At 56.8% G+C, this 14,943-nt stretch overlaps 4 protein-coding genes across 5 annotated transcripts in view; 3 read left to right on the top strand and 1 right to left on the bottom strand.

The window, feature by feature from the left end:
- On the top strand, positions 1–2,117 carry LOC131209230 (monocarboxylate transporter 7). The gene is made up of 5 exons (XM_058202243.1): positions 1–424; positions 505–1,097; positions 1,268–1,412; positions 1,587–1,707; positions 1,775–2,117. The coding sequence occupies exons 1-5, from the start codon at positions 58–60 to the stop codon at positions 2,037–2,039; spliced, it is 1,491 nt and encodes a 496-aa protein (XP_058058226.1). The 5' UTR covers positions 1–57; the 3' UTR covers positions 2,040–2,117.
- A 1,768-nt stretch (positions 2,118–3,885) lies between these two features.
- On the top strand, positions 3,886–8,229 carry LOC131209947 (glycogen [starch] synthase). 2 transcript variants are annotated; one of them, XM_058203122.1, is made up of 6 exons: positions 3,886–4,021; positions 5,430–5,588; positions 5,652–6,028; positions 6,100–7,440; positions 7,516–7,654; positions 7,717–8,229. In XM_058203122.1, exons 2-6 carry the CDS (start codon positions 5,465–5,467, stop codon positions 7,818–7,820), a joined length of 2,085 nt encoding a protein of 694 aa, XP_058059105.1. In that variant the 5' UTR covers positions 3,886–4,021; positions 5,430–5,464; the 3' UTR covers positions 7,821–8,229. The 2 variants fall into 2 exon arrangements, with proteins under 2 accessions (XP_058059105.1, XP_058059104.1); XM_058203121.1 differs by having other exon boundaries at positions 3,892–4,021; positions 5,433–5,588.
- A 1,036-nt stretch (positions 8,230–9,265) lies between these two features.
- On the bottom strand, positions 9,266–14,387 carry LOC131207083 (neurogenic locus notch homolog protein 3-like; the record flags this gene model as incomplete). The annotated part of the gene is made up of 3 exons (XM_058199692.1): positions 9,266–9,408; positions 9,512–12,898; positions 13,742–14,387. Coding segments are annotated over 3 exons (4,176 nt in total), but the record flags the coding sequence as incomplete, so codon positions are not given.
- Positions 14,388–14,761: 374 nt separating this feature from the next.
- Positions 14,762–14,943, top strand: part of LOC131207082 (uncharacterized) — a 1,124-nt gene continuing 942 nt past the window's right edge. The window contains exon 1 of the mRNA XM_058199691.1: positions 14,762–14,827. Within this exon, the coding sequence (XP_058055674.1) occupies positions 14,762–14,827 (66 nt within the window). The remainder of the gene's footprint in view (positions 14,828–14,943) is intronic.

Raw genomic sequence — 14,943 nt, 5'->3', positions numbered from 1 at the left:
TCCGACAACTCGGTGCTGTGTGAGCTACTACTGTGCAGTGAGCGTGACCGGAACAGGATGGTGGCGTCCAACGGCAAAGGCGTCCAGTACCGTCGAGTACCTCCCGAGGGAGGCTGGGGCCTACTGGTTGGCACCGGGATGGCGATGATGTTCGTGGTGACACTCGGATCGCTGCCCTCGTTCGGGCTAATGTTCGGCGACTTCCTGACCGACCTGGGCGAGGAGACCGGCGCCATTGCGCTCATCACGAGCTGCTTCTTCAGTGCGCTCAGTTTTGCCGGACTCTTCACGAACACGCTGATGAAGAAGACGTCCTGCCGCACGGTCGGCCTGCTGGGGGCCGCCTCCTACATCGTCGGCAGCCTGCTGACCGTCTTCGTGCGCTCCACCAACGAGCTGCTCGTCTCGTTCGCCATCTTTCAAGGTACATAGCACACGGCAAGCGTGGCGGTAAATTAGCCTGACCGCTGGCCCTCTCGTCTTTCGTCCCGGTTCCGGCCGCAGGTGCCGGCTTCGGGTTGATGATCCCGGTTTCGTACACGACGTTCAACGCGTATTTCGTGGAAAAGCGCGTGGTCATGATGAGCATCGCCCAGACGCTGATCGGGCTCGGGACGATGTTCTATCCGATCTTCATCCAGCGCACGATGGCGGCGTACGGGTTCCGGGGCTGCCTGGCGGTGCTGGCGGCCGTCAACAGCCACACCCTGCTGGCGATGCTCGTGATGCACCCGGTCGACTGGCATATGCGGCGCGTTCCGGTGCCGGTCGCTGCCGATCAAGAGCTGGCCATCACGGAGTGTAAGGAGCACCCGGAGGAGCACCGGATGCGGGGCCAGAAGCTGCGGGGGTCCCGCCGGGCGTCATCGATACCGGGGCTCGGCAACTGGTCCGGGCCGGTCGTCGTGAGCGACAGCACCGAGCGGGACAGCCAGCCGGCCACCAAGTGGCAGATTCTGGTCGACTTCCTTGACCTGACGCTGCTCAAGGATCCAATTTACGTCAACATCGTCCTCGGCATCTCGTTCGCTCTCTACTCCGACCTCGCGTTCTTCACCCTGCAGCCGATGTACCTCTTCATGATGGCGTTCAGCAAGGTACGGTTCCCGGTGGCCCCGGAAATGCAATTTAAATTGGATCCCAATGCCACCAGCCGGTCCAGCCGGTCGGTGACGCATGGTCGTGAATACTAATGGCATCTTCGGCCTGCCGAACGCAATTGCAGGCCGCTTTTTTTCACCGCTCTCTCTCTCTCTCTTCCGATCAGCCGGACGTTTCGCTAATCATCGCCATCGGGGCCGGAGCGGATCTAATATCGCGCATCTTCCTGGCCATTTCGAGCACATTTCTCAACATTAAGGCCCGCTACGTCTACTTGGCCGGGGCGCTCTTCACGATCGTGGCACGTTTCGGTAATTACTTCGAACATCCTGGCCGGTCCTGGGGATGAAAAACAATGGCCGTCCAGCTGGTGTTTGAATCCACGGGCCGCACCCAGCGATTCCCGGTGCGCGATTACCATTTGTCTTTCTAACTTTTGTGTGCCCCATTTCAATTCCGTGCCCGACACGTTCGCTCCCTGGCAGGGTTCCTGTGTGTGTTCGACTTCTACGGGATGGCCATCGTGACGGCCATAATGGGCTTCCTGCGCACGTGGATTCACGTGCCGTTGCCGCTCGTCTTCTCCGAGTATCTGCCCCAGGAGCGGTAAGTAATGCGCCTGGCTCGAGGAAGCGGGACTATTTCTCGTTTCGTTGACGGATGTCTCCGCTAGGTTTCCGTCCGGCTACGGGCTGTTTATGTTCCTGCAGGGCAACATTACGTTCGCCATCGGGCCGATCATTGGGTACATCCGTGACGTCACCGGCAGCTACACGATTTCGTTCCACTGCCTCACGCTCATGATGGCGCTCTGCGTCATCCCGTGGTTCTTGGAAATATGCTACTACCGGTTGCAGCGCCAGGCCCGGGCGGGGCGTGCGGTGCGCCCCGACGTGGGACATCTGCCCGTTCCGGTGATCCGCGAGACGAAGGAGTAGTCCACGGGGGAAGATATATTGGGAATATTGTACTTACTTTAGGTCATTCAATAAATTATTACGCAGTTTTTTTGTTTAACTTCAGCCTGTTCGTCATCCGCCATATGTTAGTACCAGTTAATAACGTGTTAATAAGTAACGTGTTAATATCGGTTCCTTACCGCTTCGCTATCACTTGGTTGTACATTTATGCATTACATACAAAAAATATATTGTTACGAACTGTCTAGTCCACGCTAATCAGTCGTCAGTTCGGTGTTTCACAATCGAAAACGCATTCGATACGTTTTTTGGTGGAGAGTTACCAGAGTCCCTGGCATGTCCATCCCCATACGAATCCTCCGTACGGTTGTTTGTTTTATCCTCCCTGTAGAAGAAACCGTAAGTTGTGGTAACATTGAGATATCTTTACTTTTCTTCTGCCATGCTAGCAAACTACAGAGAACAAAAGCAGAATCTACTGTCACGCTAACGGACCAGCAGTAAAACCGCCGTTTGAACTCCCTTTGAAATCCCCAACGGCCGGTGGATGAAATATTTCCCTTGTGGGGCGAAATATTTCCTTCAATCGCGAACTCTCTTCTGCTCTCTCTCCCTCTCTCTCTCTAGCCACGCAGTTGCTTAATTCAACTTACGGAACTCAAATTTGAATTTTACGTTCGCTTATCGCCTCGAGTTAGATAAGTGCTGTTATCGGGACAGCGGCAACGAGGGGCTCGCTGATTAGACTGGACCTGCTCATCGGCATTCTCGGGCAACTCTCTACCCAAAACCGTACCGGTTTGTTGTTATTTGCAAGAGCGACCTTCGGCTCGCCTCGCACGGGTTACGGTGGCCAAGTGGCAATATCTCGCGCTCACTCGGGAAATCTCTTTCTGACCGCACCGAGACACTGTGGGGAATTTGTATTCGACAGTCGGACATACATCAAGTATAACAAATAACCTTTTTCGGATATTTTAAGGTATTTAAACGCCATAATCGTCTGCAAATATCGAATTTCTGATAAAAATCCAATGTCTTATGAGTTTAAAAATGGATACAAAATGATCGAGGAAGATTACGCATTGCGTTTGTGGGAATTTCGAAACAACTCATTATTATCAACCGAAGTATCCAACCCATGAACTATTATTTAAACGTTTGATAGAATACTTATTAGTCTATATCTGCATTTGTTCGCATGAGCAAATACTTTATGTACCGAAGCAGGTACTTTAAACCAATTAAAGAGTATTAAAAGTTTTTAGTATATTATGGTTATTAAGATATTACTAAATCTTTCTATGAAATCTTTATCTACATTAAGAACAGTACTTGCACGCTGAAAATATTCTTTCATTATGCCAACTACCTTTAAATGCATATGCCCTCTAAAGAAACGCATATTCAGTTATCCATCCCTACTAGGAAAAGGCATAAAATTTGCACAAAGTAGAATTTTATACAAATGTATATTCTGAAAGACTTAAATACTTATTACCTGAAAAGGGTACATTTACCTAAATAATATAAAAGGCTTCAATTTCATGAAGGCAAGATGTTGGCCATTCGACAGACTACATATACCAGGCGCTTCCTTATGCACCTGGAAGTGTTTTCTCAAAATAAGTCTGACGGACACGTAAAATAAAATATAAATAATAATGAAAAAAAAATTCGTATCCTCAATTTTTCCTCAATCCTCAAATTTTTAAGTTGCTTTATGACCGCCGTTTCCCCATAGTGCGCGCCTTGACTTTCACTCTCTCGTTCTCTCTCTCTCTCTCGCGCGCGCGCGCGCTAGGAGAGAGTGGTCCCAAACCCGGCGGATTCGTCGTCGGAACAGTTTACTCTCGAGCTGTTGCCGCATTCGGACGTCCGCGGATTGTGCCGGCCGCTGCTCGGGAGTCGAATGAAAAGTCTGTGCCAACGCGTTTTCTGGTCCGCGTCATCCGTCCGAGTGTGAAGAGTGTTAGTTCCGCGCCCCCTTAAAGTGACCCGTAAGTAACCGGATACCTCCCGCCGCCGGGGAGTAATCGGAACCCGATCCGAACCGAAAGCCGTCTCCAGTGACCAGTGCGGACCAGTAGAGTGGCCGGCTTCGTCGGTTTGCCCCGTGCCCCGTGGGCAACATTCCAGGCCGCTGGATTCGGCCAGAGCGGAAGACAGGCTCGCCGGGAGTGGCCTCGCGACGGCGTTGGCCGTTTTTCGGGGACCGCGCCGGGGACTGCTGCCATCGCTCGTCGCGCTACCGATTGACCTTTATTTGACATTTAAAGAGAGCGCGGCCGTGGTGGCGTCGACCCGTTCTTCGGTCGTCCTACGGGACGGTGCTCGCTCTCACGGGGCGTGTGTGTCTCTCGTGGCTCTATCTCCTTGCGACCATCCGCCCACCCGGACTGATCTCGATTCTCTTTAAGGCGCTGCGCTGGTGCAACATTGAACCACAAACTGTCGGGATCCGGCCCGGCGGACTGTTCCGGAACCCGGACCGCGTGCGGTGTCAGAACGGGGAGCGCAGTGTGCGCCGTCACCTTTCCCCGAGGTCAACGACGTCGATAAGACGCTTATCGGTGTGGCCAACGATTGTGAAGCAACGGAGGCCGGAGTCGGGCCCCGATCATGAATGAGCTTCACCCGGAGAAGACAGCGCCCCCCGGCGGCCTCTAGCCCTAGTGGATCGGGGAATAGGAAGTGGAAAAACTGGTTTTCTGGAGTGGCATTCCACGTTGGGCACCGGCCCTTGAGAGGCCCTCCACGGGAGACTCCTTTTCCGTTGCATAACCGACGACCGACCGGCACCCGGACTCTCCACGGTCTTCTGGGACCTTTTTTCGGCGATTCGAATAGCCTGGGACGACTGCTCTGGCTGCTAGTCCTGCGATCGATCCGGTTGATATGAGACCTGTTTACAGTTCAGGCAGAGCGCCGATCGACGACGAGTGGCTACGCGCGGCGCCAGCACTATTTTATGCTAGACACCACATCGCTTTTGTCACGACTTCCGCGACTTCCAGCGTGACATTGTCGTGGGGTTGCGGCGTCAAAGTCAAGGTCGTTTGATAACCTTGAACCCCCTTTGGGACACACGCCACACACGCAGGGACGTCTTGTTGAACCTTCAAACATACGCACTGGCCATTAGGCCGGCCATGCACGAGGGCAGAGACAGTGAGAGAGAGAGAGAGAGAGAGAGAGAGAGAGAGAGAGCTGGCCATTGCGAGGAGACGCGACGCGACTGTCATGTGCGAAATGGGAGGACGCGCGAATGTCTCCTACGCGAATGCTATAATTAGCGCAGTTCGCGGCCCATCGCACGATCGAGCCACTCCGCGACTATTTACATACGATCGTGTCGTGTCCCAAACATCGATGCTGATGCGCCGTTTTCGGTTTGTTTGTTTGCAGCAGCCGCCGCCGCCGCCGCCAGCACCACCGCCACCATGAGCCGCCGTTACTCGCGTGTCGAGTCCAGCTCGGACCTGCTGCAGTTCCTGGACCGGGGCCACTCGGCAAACACCGAGAATCGGTTCACGTTCGAGATCGCCTGGGAGGTGGCCAACAAAGGTAAGTCGTCACGTAATCTGGTCCCACCGAAGGAGTCTCATGCGAGTTCTTCCCATTTGACAGTTGGCGGAATCTACACCGTGATCCGGTCGAAGGCGTTCGTGTCGACCGAGGAGCTGGGCGACCAGTACTGTCTGATTGGCCCGTACAAGGAAGCGTCGGCCCGGACCGAGGTCGAGGCGTGCGAGTTTCCGAGCAATGGCCCATTCTACCGGGCCGTGACGGCGATGCGGAACCAGGGCTTCAAGGTGCACTGCGGTCGCTGGCTCGTCGACGGCAACCCGCAGATCATCCTGTTCGACATCGGGTCGGCCGCCTGGAAGATGGACGGGTACAAGCAGGAGCTGTGGGACTCGTCGAACGTTGGCATTCCGCATCTGGACGTTGAGTGTAACGATGCAATTATCCTAGGCTACACCATTGCTACCTTCATCGATGAGGTAAGGAGTTGTGCCCTGGTTGATCCAAGTCCGAGTTCCGATTTGATGCCCCACTTGTGTCCATATTTCAGTTTAAACGCTGCGCCGAAGTGTACTCGAAGGAGAACGAATACGGACCACCGCGGGTCGTGGCCCACTTCCACGAGTGGCAGGCCGGTGTTGGATTGATTGCGCTCCGCACGCGCCAAGTCGATGTGGCCACCGTGTTCACGACACACGCCACCCTGCTCGGGCGGTACCTGTGCGCTGGGAACACCGATTTCTACAACAATCTGGCCAAGTTTCCGGTCGATGAGGAGGCCGGCAAGCGGCAAATCTATCACCGGTACTGCTTGGAGCGAGCGGCCACGCATCTGGCGCACGTCTTCACGACCGTGTCCGAGATCACCGGCTACGAGGCGGAGCATTTGCTAAAGCGTAAGCCCGACATCATCACACCGAACGGGCTGAACGTGAAAAAGTTTGCCGCAATCCACGAGTTCCAGAACATGCACGCGATGGCGAAGGAAAAGATCCACGAGTTCACGCGGGGCCACTTCTACGGGCACTTTAACTTCAACATCGAGAAAACGCTCTACATGTTCATCGCCGGGCGGTACGAGTTCTCGAACAAGGGTGCGGACATCTTCATCGAGGCGCTGGCTCGGTTGAACCACTTGCTGAAGACGCAGAACTCGGACGTGACGGTGGTGGCGTTCTTGATCTTCCCCGCGCGCACCAACAACTTCAACGTGGAGTCCCTCAGGGGGCACGCCGTCACGAAGCAGCTGCGGGACACGATCAACAACATCCAGCAGGAGATTGGCAAGCGAATGTACGAGACGTGCCTGCAGGGGCGCCTTCCGGAGGGGGCAGAGATTCTAACCAAGGAGGACATCGTTAAGATCAAGCGCTGCCTGTACGCGCTCCAGCGGGATGGGAACCCGCCCGTCACCACGCACAACGTCGTGGACGACTGGAACGATCCGGTGCTGGACTCGATCCGTCGGTGCCACCTCTTCAACACGCAGTACGATCGCGTGAAGGTCGTGTTCCACCCGGAGTTCCTCAACTCGACCAACCCGCTGTTCGGGCTCGAGTACGAGGAGTTCGTGCGGGGCTGCCACCTGGGCGTGTTCCCGTCGTACTACGAGCCGTGGGGCTACACGCCAGCCGAGTGCACCGTGATGGGCATCCCGAGCATCACCACCAACCTGTCCGGGTTCGGATGCTTCATGCAGGAGCACGTGGCGGATCCGAAGACCTACGGCATCTACATCGTCGACCGGCGTCACGTCGGACTGGAGGAAAGCGTCCAGCAGCTGTCCAAGTTTATGTTCGAGTTCTCGAAGCTCAACCGCCGCCAGCGCATCATCCAGCGGAACCGTACCGAGCGGTTAAGCGATCTGCTGGACTGGAGAAACCTTGGAATCGTAAGCGCGTGATGGGCGTGATGCTATGACCTACTGATTGCTCTGACCGCTCCCGTGGTTACTATCTCGTTACAGTATTACCGGCAGGCACGGGTGAAAGCCCTGCAGAGCGTGTATCCGGATTATGTGGACGAGTCAACGGAGTACATGAAACGGGCGTCGGAGTTCTCCTATCCGAGACCTGTCAGCGCTCCCCCCAGCCCTAGCTCATCCAGTAGGTTCGGTGAACCCTGGTCCGCTATCTAGGGACTCATTTTTGGGACTCTGTTTTTGCAGGACACACCACACCAGCACCTTCGCTGCACGGCTCGGACGATGAGGAAGACTCCGTCAACTCGGAGGAAGAACTGGAGGAGCTTAAAATGAATTCACATAACTAAGCGTCGCCACCAAGCCTGGGTCGCGAAGGCTCGCAAAGACGCGGAAATATCAACCTCGGTGCCGTGCCTCCAGATCAAGATCCCTTCCAGCCATAGAAGAATGCCTTCATCAGACCGCAGCACAGGACCAAGCAAAAGCGGATACCCGTGCCGTGTTCAAGGAGGGGCACTGTCTGGTCACCGCACCTGTTTTACTACAACTGACCGTTACTGAAATTCTATTTAAGTTTGTCATCCCGTATCCCGTAACTTCCTGCGACTGTCGGTGCAGTTAGCGACCACCCATCAACCCATTTGTGTTCAACCACGCGCAAGGTAGTTCAAAGTGAAAGCGGTCTAGAAATGTCTCGTGGCTAGCTCGTTGTTAAACTGTCAGAAAGTATAAATTTAATAAAAACAATCTAGGGAAATGTTACCCAGTGGTTGGTGGACACCTGTGGAAATCCGATGGCCGATGGAAATCCGATGATAACCAACCAACATTTTCGCACGTCGCCGACGGCCTTTATTGAGAGCGATTGATATCGTATTCTGCTTCCACTTTTGTATTAGGTGTGCAAATTAATTCTTGCGATTTTACAACAGACGACATGACTCATTAAACTTTACTATTTTTTCATGAAATATGTTTTTGACAGCTACTGTCATTACGCATCGATACACAGCACAGGGTTTTTTTTGTTAAAGTGTTAAACAACACCTTATTTTACACAACTGAAAATGTCGAATTTTGTTCCTGATAAATGGTTTTCGCTGCGCAAAGGTTGTACTGTGCACATGGTGGGATATAAAAGGTGTGGTGTACTATGAGCTTTCGAAATCTAATGAAATTATTGAAGGGCAACGCTATCGACAACAATTGATGCGTTTGAAGCAATCTGTGGCCAATAAAAGAACCAAAACTGCGGGGACACACGATGCGTAACGTAACAGGTTTGAAGTTAACGATTAATGCCAAACTGTTTACGCCTCGGCCAAAACATATACGTTTTGACAGAAGCGCAGCAGTTTGGCATTAATCGTTAACGTCAAACTTGTTACGTTACGCATCGTGTCCCCCCGCAGAAATACGATAAAAGACATCAGACGCTTGAAAACAACGGCCACACATGCCGAGACCGGGCAAAACCTCTCTCGAAAATCGGATGGAATTGTATATTCCCCAGTTGCATGGGAAAACTTGTTCAGTTGCATGGGAAAAGATTTAACACCACTGCGGTTCACTTGTTAGGAAAGGTTTGAAAAATGGATCTCTGATCGCTTCTAAAGACGAGGAGTTCTCTATCGACACGAAACCCCTTAATTACCTGTAAGATGTGAGTGTGAGTACTGGCCAGCGTTGGACAATATTTTCATCAAGGTATTTATATCTTTTGTTGTTGTAGGTAGACGCAAGAGCTAATATGCAGACCTAGTAGGATCGAGCGGAGCGCGCGCATCGAGGCTCATTTGAGAGCACTGCAGAACTGCGTCAACTCGTGCGTGGTCTTGCAGAAGTCAGCGAGCAGCGTGTAGGTGCAGTCGCACTCGTCGTACGTGTAGCACACCTTGTGGCAGCTGAAGGATCCGAACGAGCAGCCGCTACAGTTCGTCAGTGCTGAAACGGAGGGAACAACGTGAAGAACAACGTGGCGCAAACTGTTAGGTGCCATCGGTACCTTCATCCTCGTAATCCGCGTCCGCGTCCGCGTCCGCGTCCGCGTCCGCGTCCGCGTCTTCCTCCTCAGCGTAGGCATCCGCGTCCGGGTCTTCATCGTTGGCTTCGCGCGGCGCCATCCACATCACGGTACTGTTGTAGGCCACGTGCTCGCCCACCTTCAGCCAGATGGTAGTTTCGGCGCTGGTACACATGCTGGACGCGATCTCCTTGAACGTTGTTTGCTCACACTTCCAGCTCGACTGTTCACCCTCGGTCGTGCAGACCCGCGGCCCCACGACAGTGCACCGTTTCACGCCTGCCACCCCAGACTCCGGAGCGATCGTAGTGCGCCGCTCGCTATAGGTGGTCTCCGTCTTCGACGATACCGCATGAGAACCTCCATGGACCGAGTCGTACCTGCTGTCGCCGCTCGCTGCGTAGCGGAATCCATCGCTGGCTCCGTCGTACAGATTGCCTTCGAAGAACGGCGCAAACACATCGTCCATCGAGGTCACGGCGCCACCGGTGCTGCTTCCGGCGGAGCTGACCGGGTGGAATGTTTTAAGATCTGCCACCAACCCGACGGTGGGCAGTGTGACAGGTTGTGGTAGTGGGAGCACGACACGCTGCACATCGAGAGTGGGGCTGGTCGCGCCGTACGCCGCAGCCACACAGTTTCTCTGCGCATACACCGTGCGCACACAGAGACTTCCCTGCAGGGTGTAGCCCTGCGAGCAGTAGGCGGTGGTCGATTTGACCACCGACACACACCGGCCATCCTTCAGCTCGGTCCCGGGCCCGGAGCAGCGGGCCTCCAGTTTCGATACCTTCGTGCAGCGCCCGTTGGAGTAGTGGAAATCTCCGACACACTCGGGTCGGCCGACGACGCACTGGTGCCCGCGGAGGGTGGCGTGCGCGGGGCAACTCGGTTCGGTGGAGTCCCGCCGCACACAGAGCCCCCGCCGGAACTCGTAGCCCTCGGGACAGTCCGGACCGGGCGCTACACACTCGCCGCTGACTAGCGTGCCCCGTTGGCAGGCCAGCGGCACGGAGTGGAGCTTGACGCACAGCATTCCATCGAGACGGTAGCCCGACGGGCACGACGCACTCCGCACGCACTGGCCGCCCGCACTGATGATCGTATCGGGTGGGCACTCCACCGCACTGTAGATCGTGTGGATACACTCGCCGCCGACCATCTTGTAGTCCGGTTCGCACTGCGGAGACCCGGTGATGCACACGCCGCCGCGCAGATTGCTTCCCGGCGGGCAGATCAGCAGCTGGCGGTTCTCCCGCACGCACTCGCTGCCACTTACCTCGAATCCGTGCGGACAGAGCTTTCGCCCGGACACACATCGCACTGGTCCGCGCTCGCTGATGACGAACTCCGGCGGGCACTGGCTGGGGCGCTTCTCCAGCATGGTGCACTGATCGGCGGACAGCGTGAAGCCCGGTTCGCACGTCGGCACGTCAAGCGATACGCAGACGGAGCCCCGGAGCCGACTGTCCGGGGGGCAGATCACACTCCGGTGCTCCGTCCTGATGCACCGGTTGTCAGCCACGAACTCGTAGCCCGCGTCGCAGCTGGGTCCACTCAGGACGCACCAATCCTGCACGTGGCGGGACGGGGCGGCACACGTCACCGAGCGGTGCGTCGTCCGCACGCACTGGTCCGCCTCGAACCGGAACCCGTCCGGGCACCGGAACTGACTGGCGCACTCACCGCCGCTGTACACGAACCCGGGCGGACACTCGACCGGAGTGTGCTCCTCACGGTGACACACCCCGCCCGTCAGATAGAACCCAGCCGGACAGGTAACCGGCCTGACGCAGAATCCATTCCGCTTGCTGCTTCCCGCTGGACATTGCGCAGGTCGTTCGCTTACCGTCACGCAGCTACCGGCCACGCTGCGGTATCCTTGGGGGCACGACGGGGCCATGTGCACGCAGCGCCCATCCTGGAGGACGAACCCCTCCCGACAGGCGGCCGGACGGATCTGGAGCCGTACGCACTGCTCCCCGTCGGGCGAACCCACTCCGCAGACCATCGCGTGCTGCCGGACACACTCCTGGCCGTTGTCCATCGAGTATCCGGCCGGACACTCCAGCGGAATCGAGTACCGTCGGTTGCAGACACCTCCGGCCGTCATCGTGAAGCCTGGCGGGCAGCCTGGCGCTGCCAGTTGCTGCGCAGGCTGAGTGGCACATGGCGTCATGGGACAAGGGCTGCCGCAGCCTCCGTTACAGGTACTCTGGCATCCACCGTACGCCACCGGACATGGGGCCGCTGGTTGGCCCAGACTGATACAGTGACCGCCTTGGAAGTGGTAACCGGTCGGGCAGGTTGGGTAGGCCGTCTCCTGGATCTCGCACACTCCGTTGGCCGGCAGACCCCCGGCGCGACACAGGGGAGCTAGGCGCGACTCGCAGCGCCCACCGTGGAGCATCGTTCCCGGGGGGCAAACGGGCGATGAGGTTAAGCGCAGGACGCACTGGCCGCCGCCGTGGTACGAGTACCCATCGGCGCACACCATTTCGCGCGTTACGCACCGATCCTGCTCCATGTGCGTGCCCGCTGGACAGGACACCGTCGTGCTCGAGGTGCTCCAGCAGATCGACTCCGACTGGTTGTAGGCGTACCCGGCCTCACAGTGCGGCTCGGCCAGGCAGTAGCCGCGGGTGTAGTGGAACCCGCCCGGACACGTCGGCGTGGTTCGGTCGTCGCGCGCACACTGCCCATCCTTGCGCACCGATCCCGGGGGGCAGCTCTGGACCTGGTACACGCACCGTCCGCCCCGGAACTGGGATCCGTGCGGGCAGCGGGGCGGCTCGCGTTGATGCTGCACGCACACCCCATCCTGCAGCTCGAAGCCGGCCTCACACGTGGCCTCCGACACAACGCACAGCCCATCGCGGGGCCGGCTTCCGGCCGGGCACGCGTACTCACCCTCCTGTTCCCGCACGCACTCCCCTGCGCGCATCCTAAACCCGGGCTCACAGGACACGTCCGCCGAGATGCACTCGCCGGTCACGAACCGCAAGCCCCGCGGGCACGTGGCCGGCTGCTGGACGTACCGGACGCACTCCATGTGCACGAAGTTGAAGCCCCGAGGGCACACCTCCTGGTCCGCCACGCAAACATCGCCGACCATGCGTGCCCCGGCCGGACACTTGACCGGTTGCCTGTCCGTCTGGACGCACGCGCCGTTTCGCTGCTGATATCCCGGACGGCACTCTAGGTCCCCGATCACGCACACCCCATCGCGCAGCTTCGATCCTGTCGCGCACCGTGGCGCGGTGCGACGTTCCTGGACACATTGGCCACCAGCGAGCCGGTACGCCGATGGACAGCGGGACTGCGTGACGATGCAAACGCCACCGGACAGTCGAGTGCCCGGATCGCAGCTTAGCTCCCGCTGGTCCCGCTGCACGCACATACCTGTAAGTGTTATTTTTCGAAGCAATTTTTAGATAAACTAGTGAAATGTGGTGTTTGGAAGAAGAAATATTGAATTTTTCGGAACGTGCTTAGGGACCGGCATAGAATGGATTGGGACTCATGTGTTTTGCGTGTGACAACGAGTCTCTTGTCGTCCTGTTGTGTGTGATGTCTCGGTGGTTGCTTCGGTACCTTTGTTTGCCATTGGTGCGAGGCATCAAGATTTACCTCCTTAATTTAGATCGTCGGTCGGGTTGGTTTCGACTCGCCGGTGCTGCGGTTTTCTTGCTGTGTTTACGGAAGCAACAACGATCTACACACAGCTACCAGCAACAAGGCAGCACACAAATGGAGGAATCTACGATCTTCCAATTACGGTGGTGCGAACGACTGGGAGGACTGCTGACGCCGGGGAAGTAGCGATATAATTTTCTCCGCTGAGGCATAAGAGAGCCTTTACCCCAAAGGAATATAAAACGCATTGAAGAATCACTATTTGTCAGTGTTTTGGGAGCCCTAGACGACGACCCATAGTCGACAACTCCGTCAGAGTCGGGGCTCTTAGTACTTCAAAACCCCATACCAGTTCACGTCTCTCGGAAAGGCCAGGGTTTTAACGCCCTGGTACCCTGATTGGCAACTGGTATAGGAATTAAAATTAGAGTTAGAAAGAGACGAATGTTAAGCCACTATAGCTCAAAGCCTCTATAATACAAAAGAAAAAAAATACCTGTAAGTGTGTGTGAGCGGGAACGAGAACCCCAGAGAGAAAGCCAAATAAGGAGAGACTGGGAGTGACCGGGACCGCGAGAGTGTTTCCTCGAGTTTCGTTCCCTTACATACCTTCACGCTCCGGCCGGTAGCCAGCGGGGCAGTCGGGGGTCGGGTAGGCGCAAACGCCACCCACCGAGAGTCGGCTTTCCGGTGGGCAGCGGGCCGGAACGGTCGAGTTGGTGATGCACCGACCGTACCCATCGAGTGTGGCCGACGGCTGCTGACAGTGGGCCGGCACCACACATACGTCGTCTCGCCGGGTGCCCTGCGCGCAGCGCGATTCCATGTCCGTGAGCCGGATGCACTGCTCGTAGTTCAGATCGTACCCCGGGGGGCACGTGAGCGGCTCCACGTGGCTACTCTCGAGCGTGCGCTGCTCCGCCGATTTCGATTCGTGCTTCACGCACTGATCCCCGACCTGGGTGTAGCCGGTTTCGCAGGTACACGAAAGGAGTGTCGGTGGTGCCTGGACCACCCCGCCGCAGGTCGTCGTCGAGGGACACGGCAGGGACGTCGGCATGCACATCCCATTCTGGAGCGTGTAACCCGGCTGACAGACGGACTGCCCGACGCAGGTATCGCCGACGAGGTTGAAGCCTGCCCCACAGTACAACACTCGCTGGATGCACTGGTTGTTCTGGAGCGTGCTCCCCGGTGGACAGATGATCGATGACTCGTGACCGGTGCTGCCGGAAGCGACCCCACCACCACCGTACCACTGGAGGCTGGAGCCACCGAGCGATGACTCGTAACCGGTGCTGCCGGAGGTGGCCGTCCCACCACCGTACCGCTGGAGATTGGAGCCACTTAGCGATGACTCGTAACTGGTGCTACCGGAGCTGGTCCCACCACCGTACCGCTGGAGATTGGAGCCACTTAGCGATGACTCGTAACTGGTGCTGCCGGAGCTGGCCCCACTACCGTATCGCTGGAGATTGGAGCCACTTAGCGATGACTCGTAACTGGTGCTACCGGAGCTGGCCCCACTACCGTACCGCTGGAGATTGGAGCCACTTAGCGATGACTCGTAACTGGTGCTGCCGGAGCTGGCCCCACTACCGTACCGCTGGAGATTGGAGCCACTTAGCGATGACTGGTAACTGGTGCTGCCGGAGCTGGTCCCACTACCGTACCGCTGGAGATTGGAGCCACTTAGCGATGACTCGTAACTGGTGCTGCCGGAGCTGGCCCCACTACCGTACCGCTGGAGATTGGAGCCACTTAGCGATGACTGGTAACTGGTGCTGCCGGAGCTGGCCCCACCACCGTAC

Source organism: Anopheles bellator, chromosome 2, assembly GCF_943735745.2.
Source record: "Anopheles bellator chromosome 2, idAnoBellAS_SP24_06.2, whole genome shotgun sequence".
Classification (NCBI taxonomy): domain Eukaryota; kingdom Metazoa; phylum Arthropoda; class Insecta; order Diptera; family Culicidae; genus Anopheles; species Anopheles bellator.
This window is presented reverse-complemented; position numbering and strand designations above follow the sequence as displayed.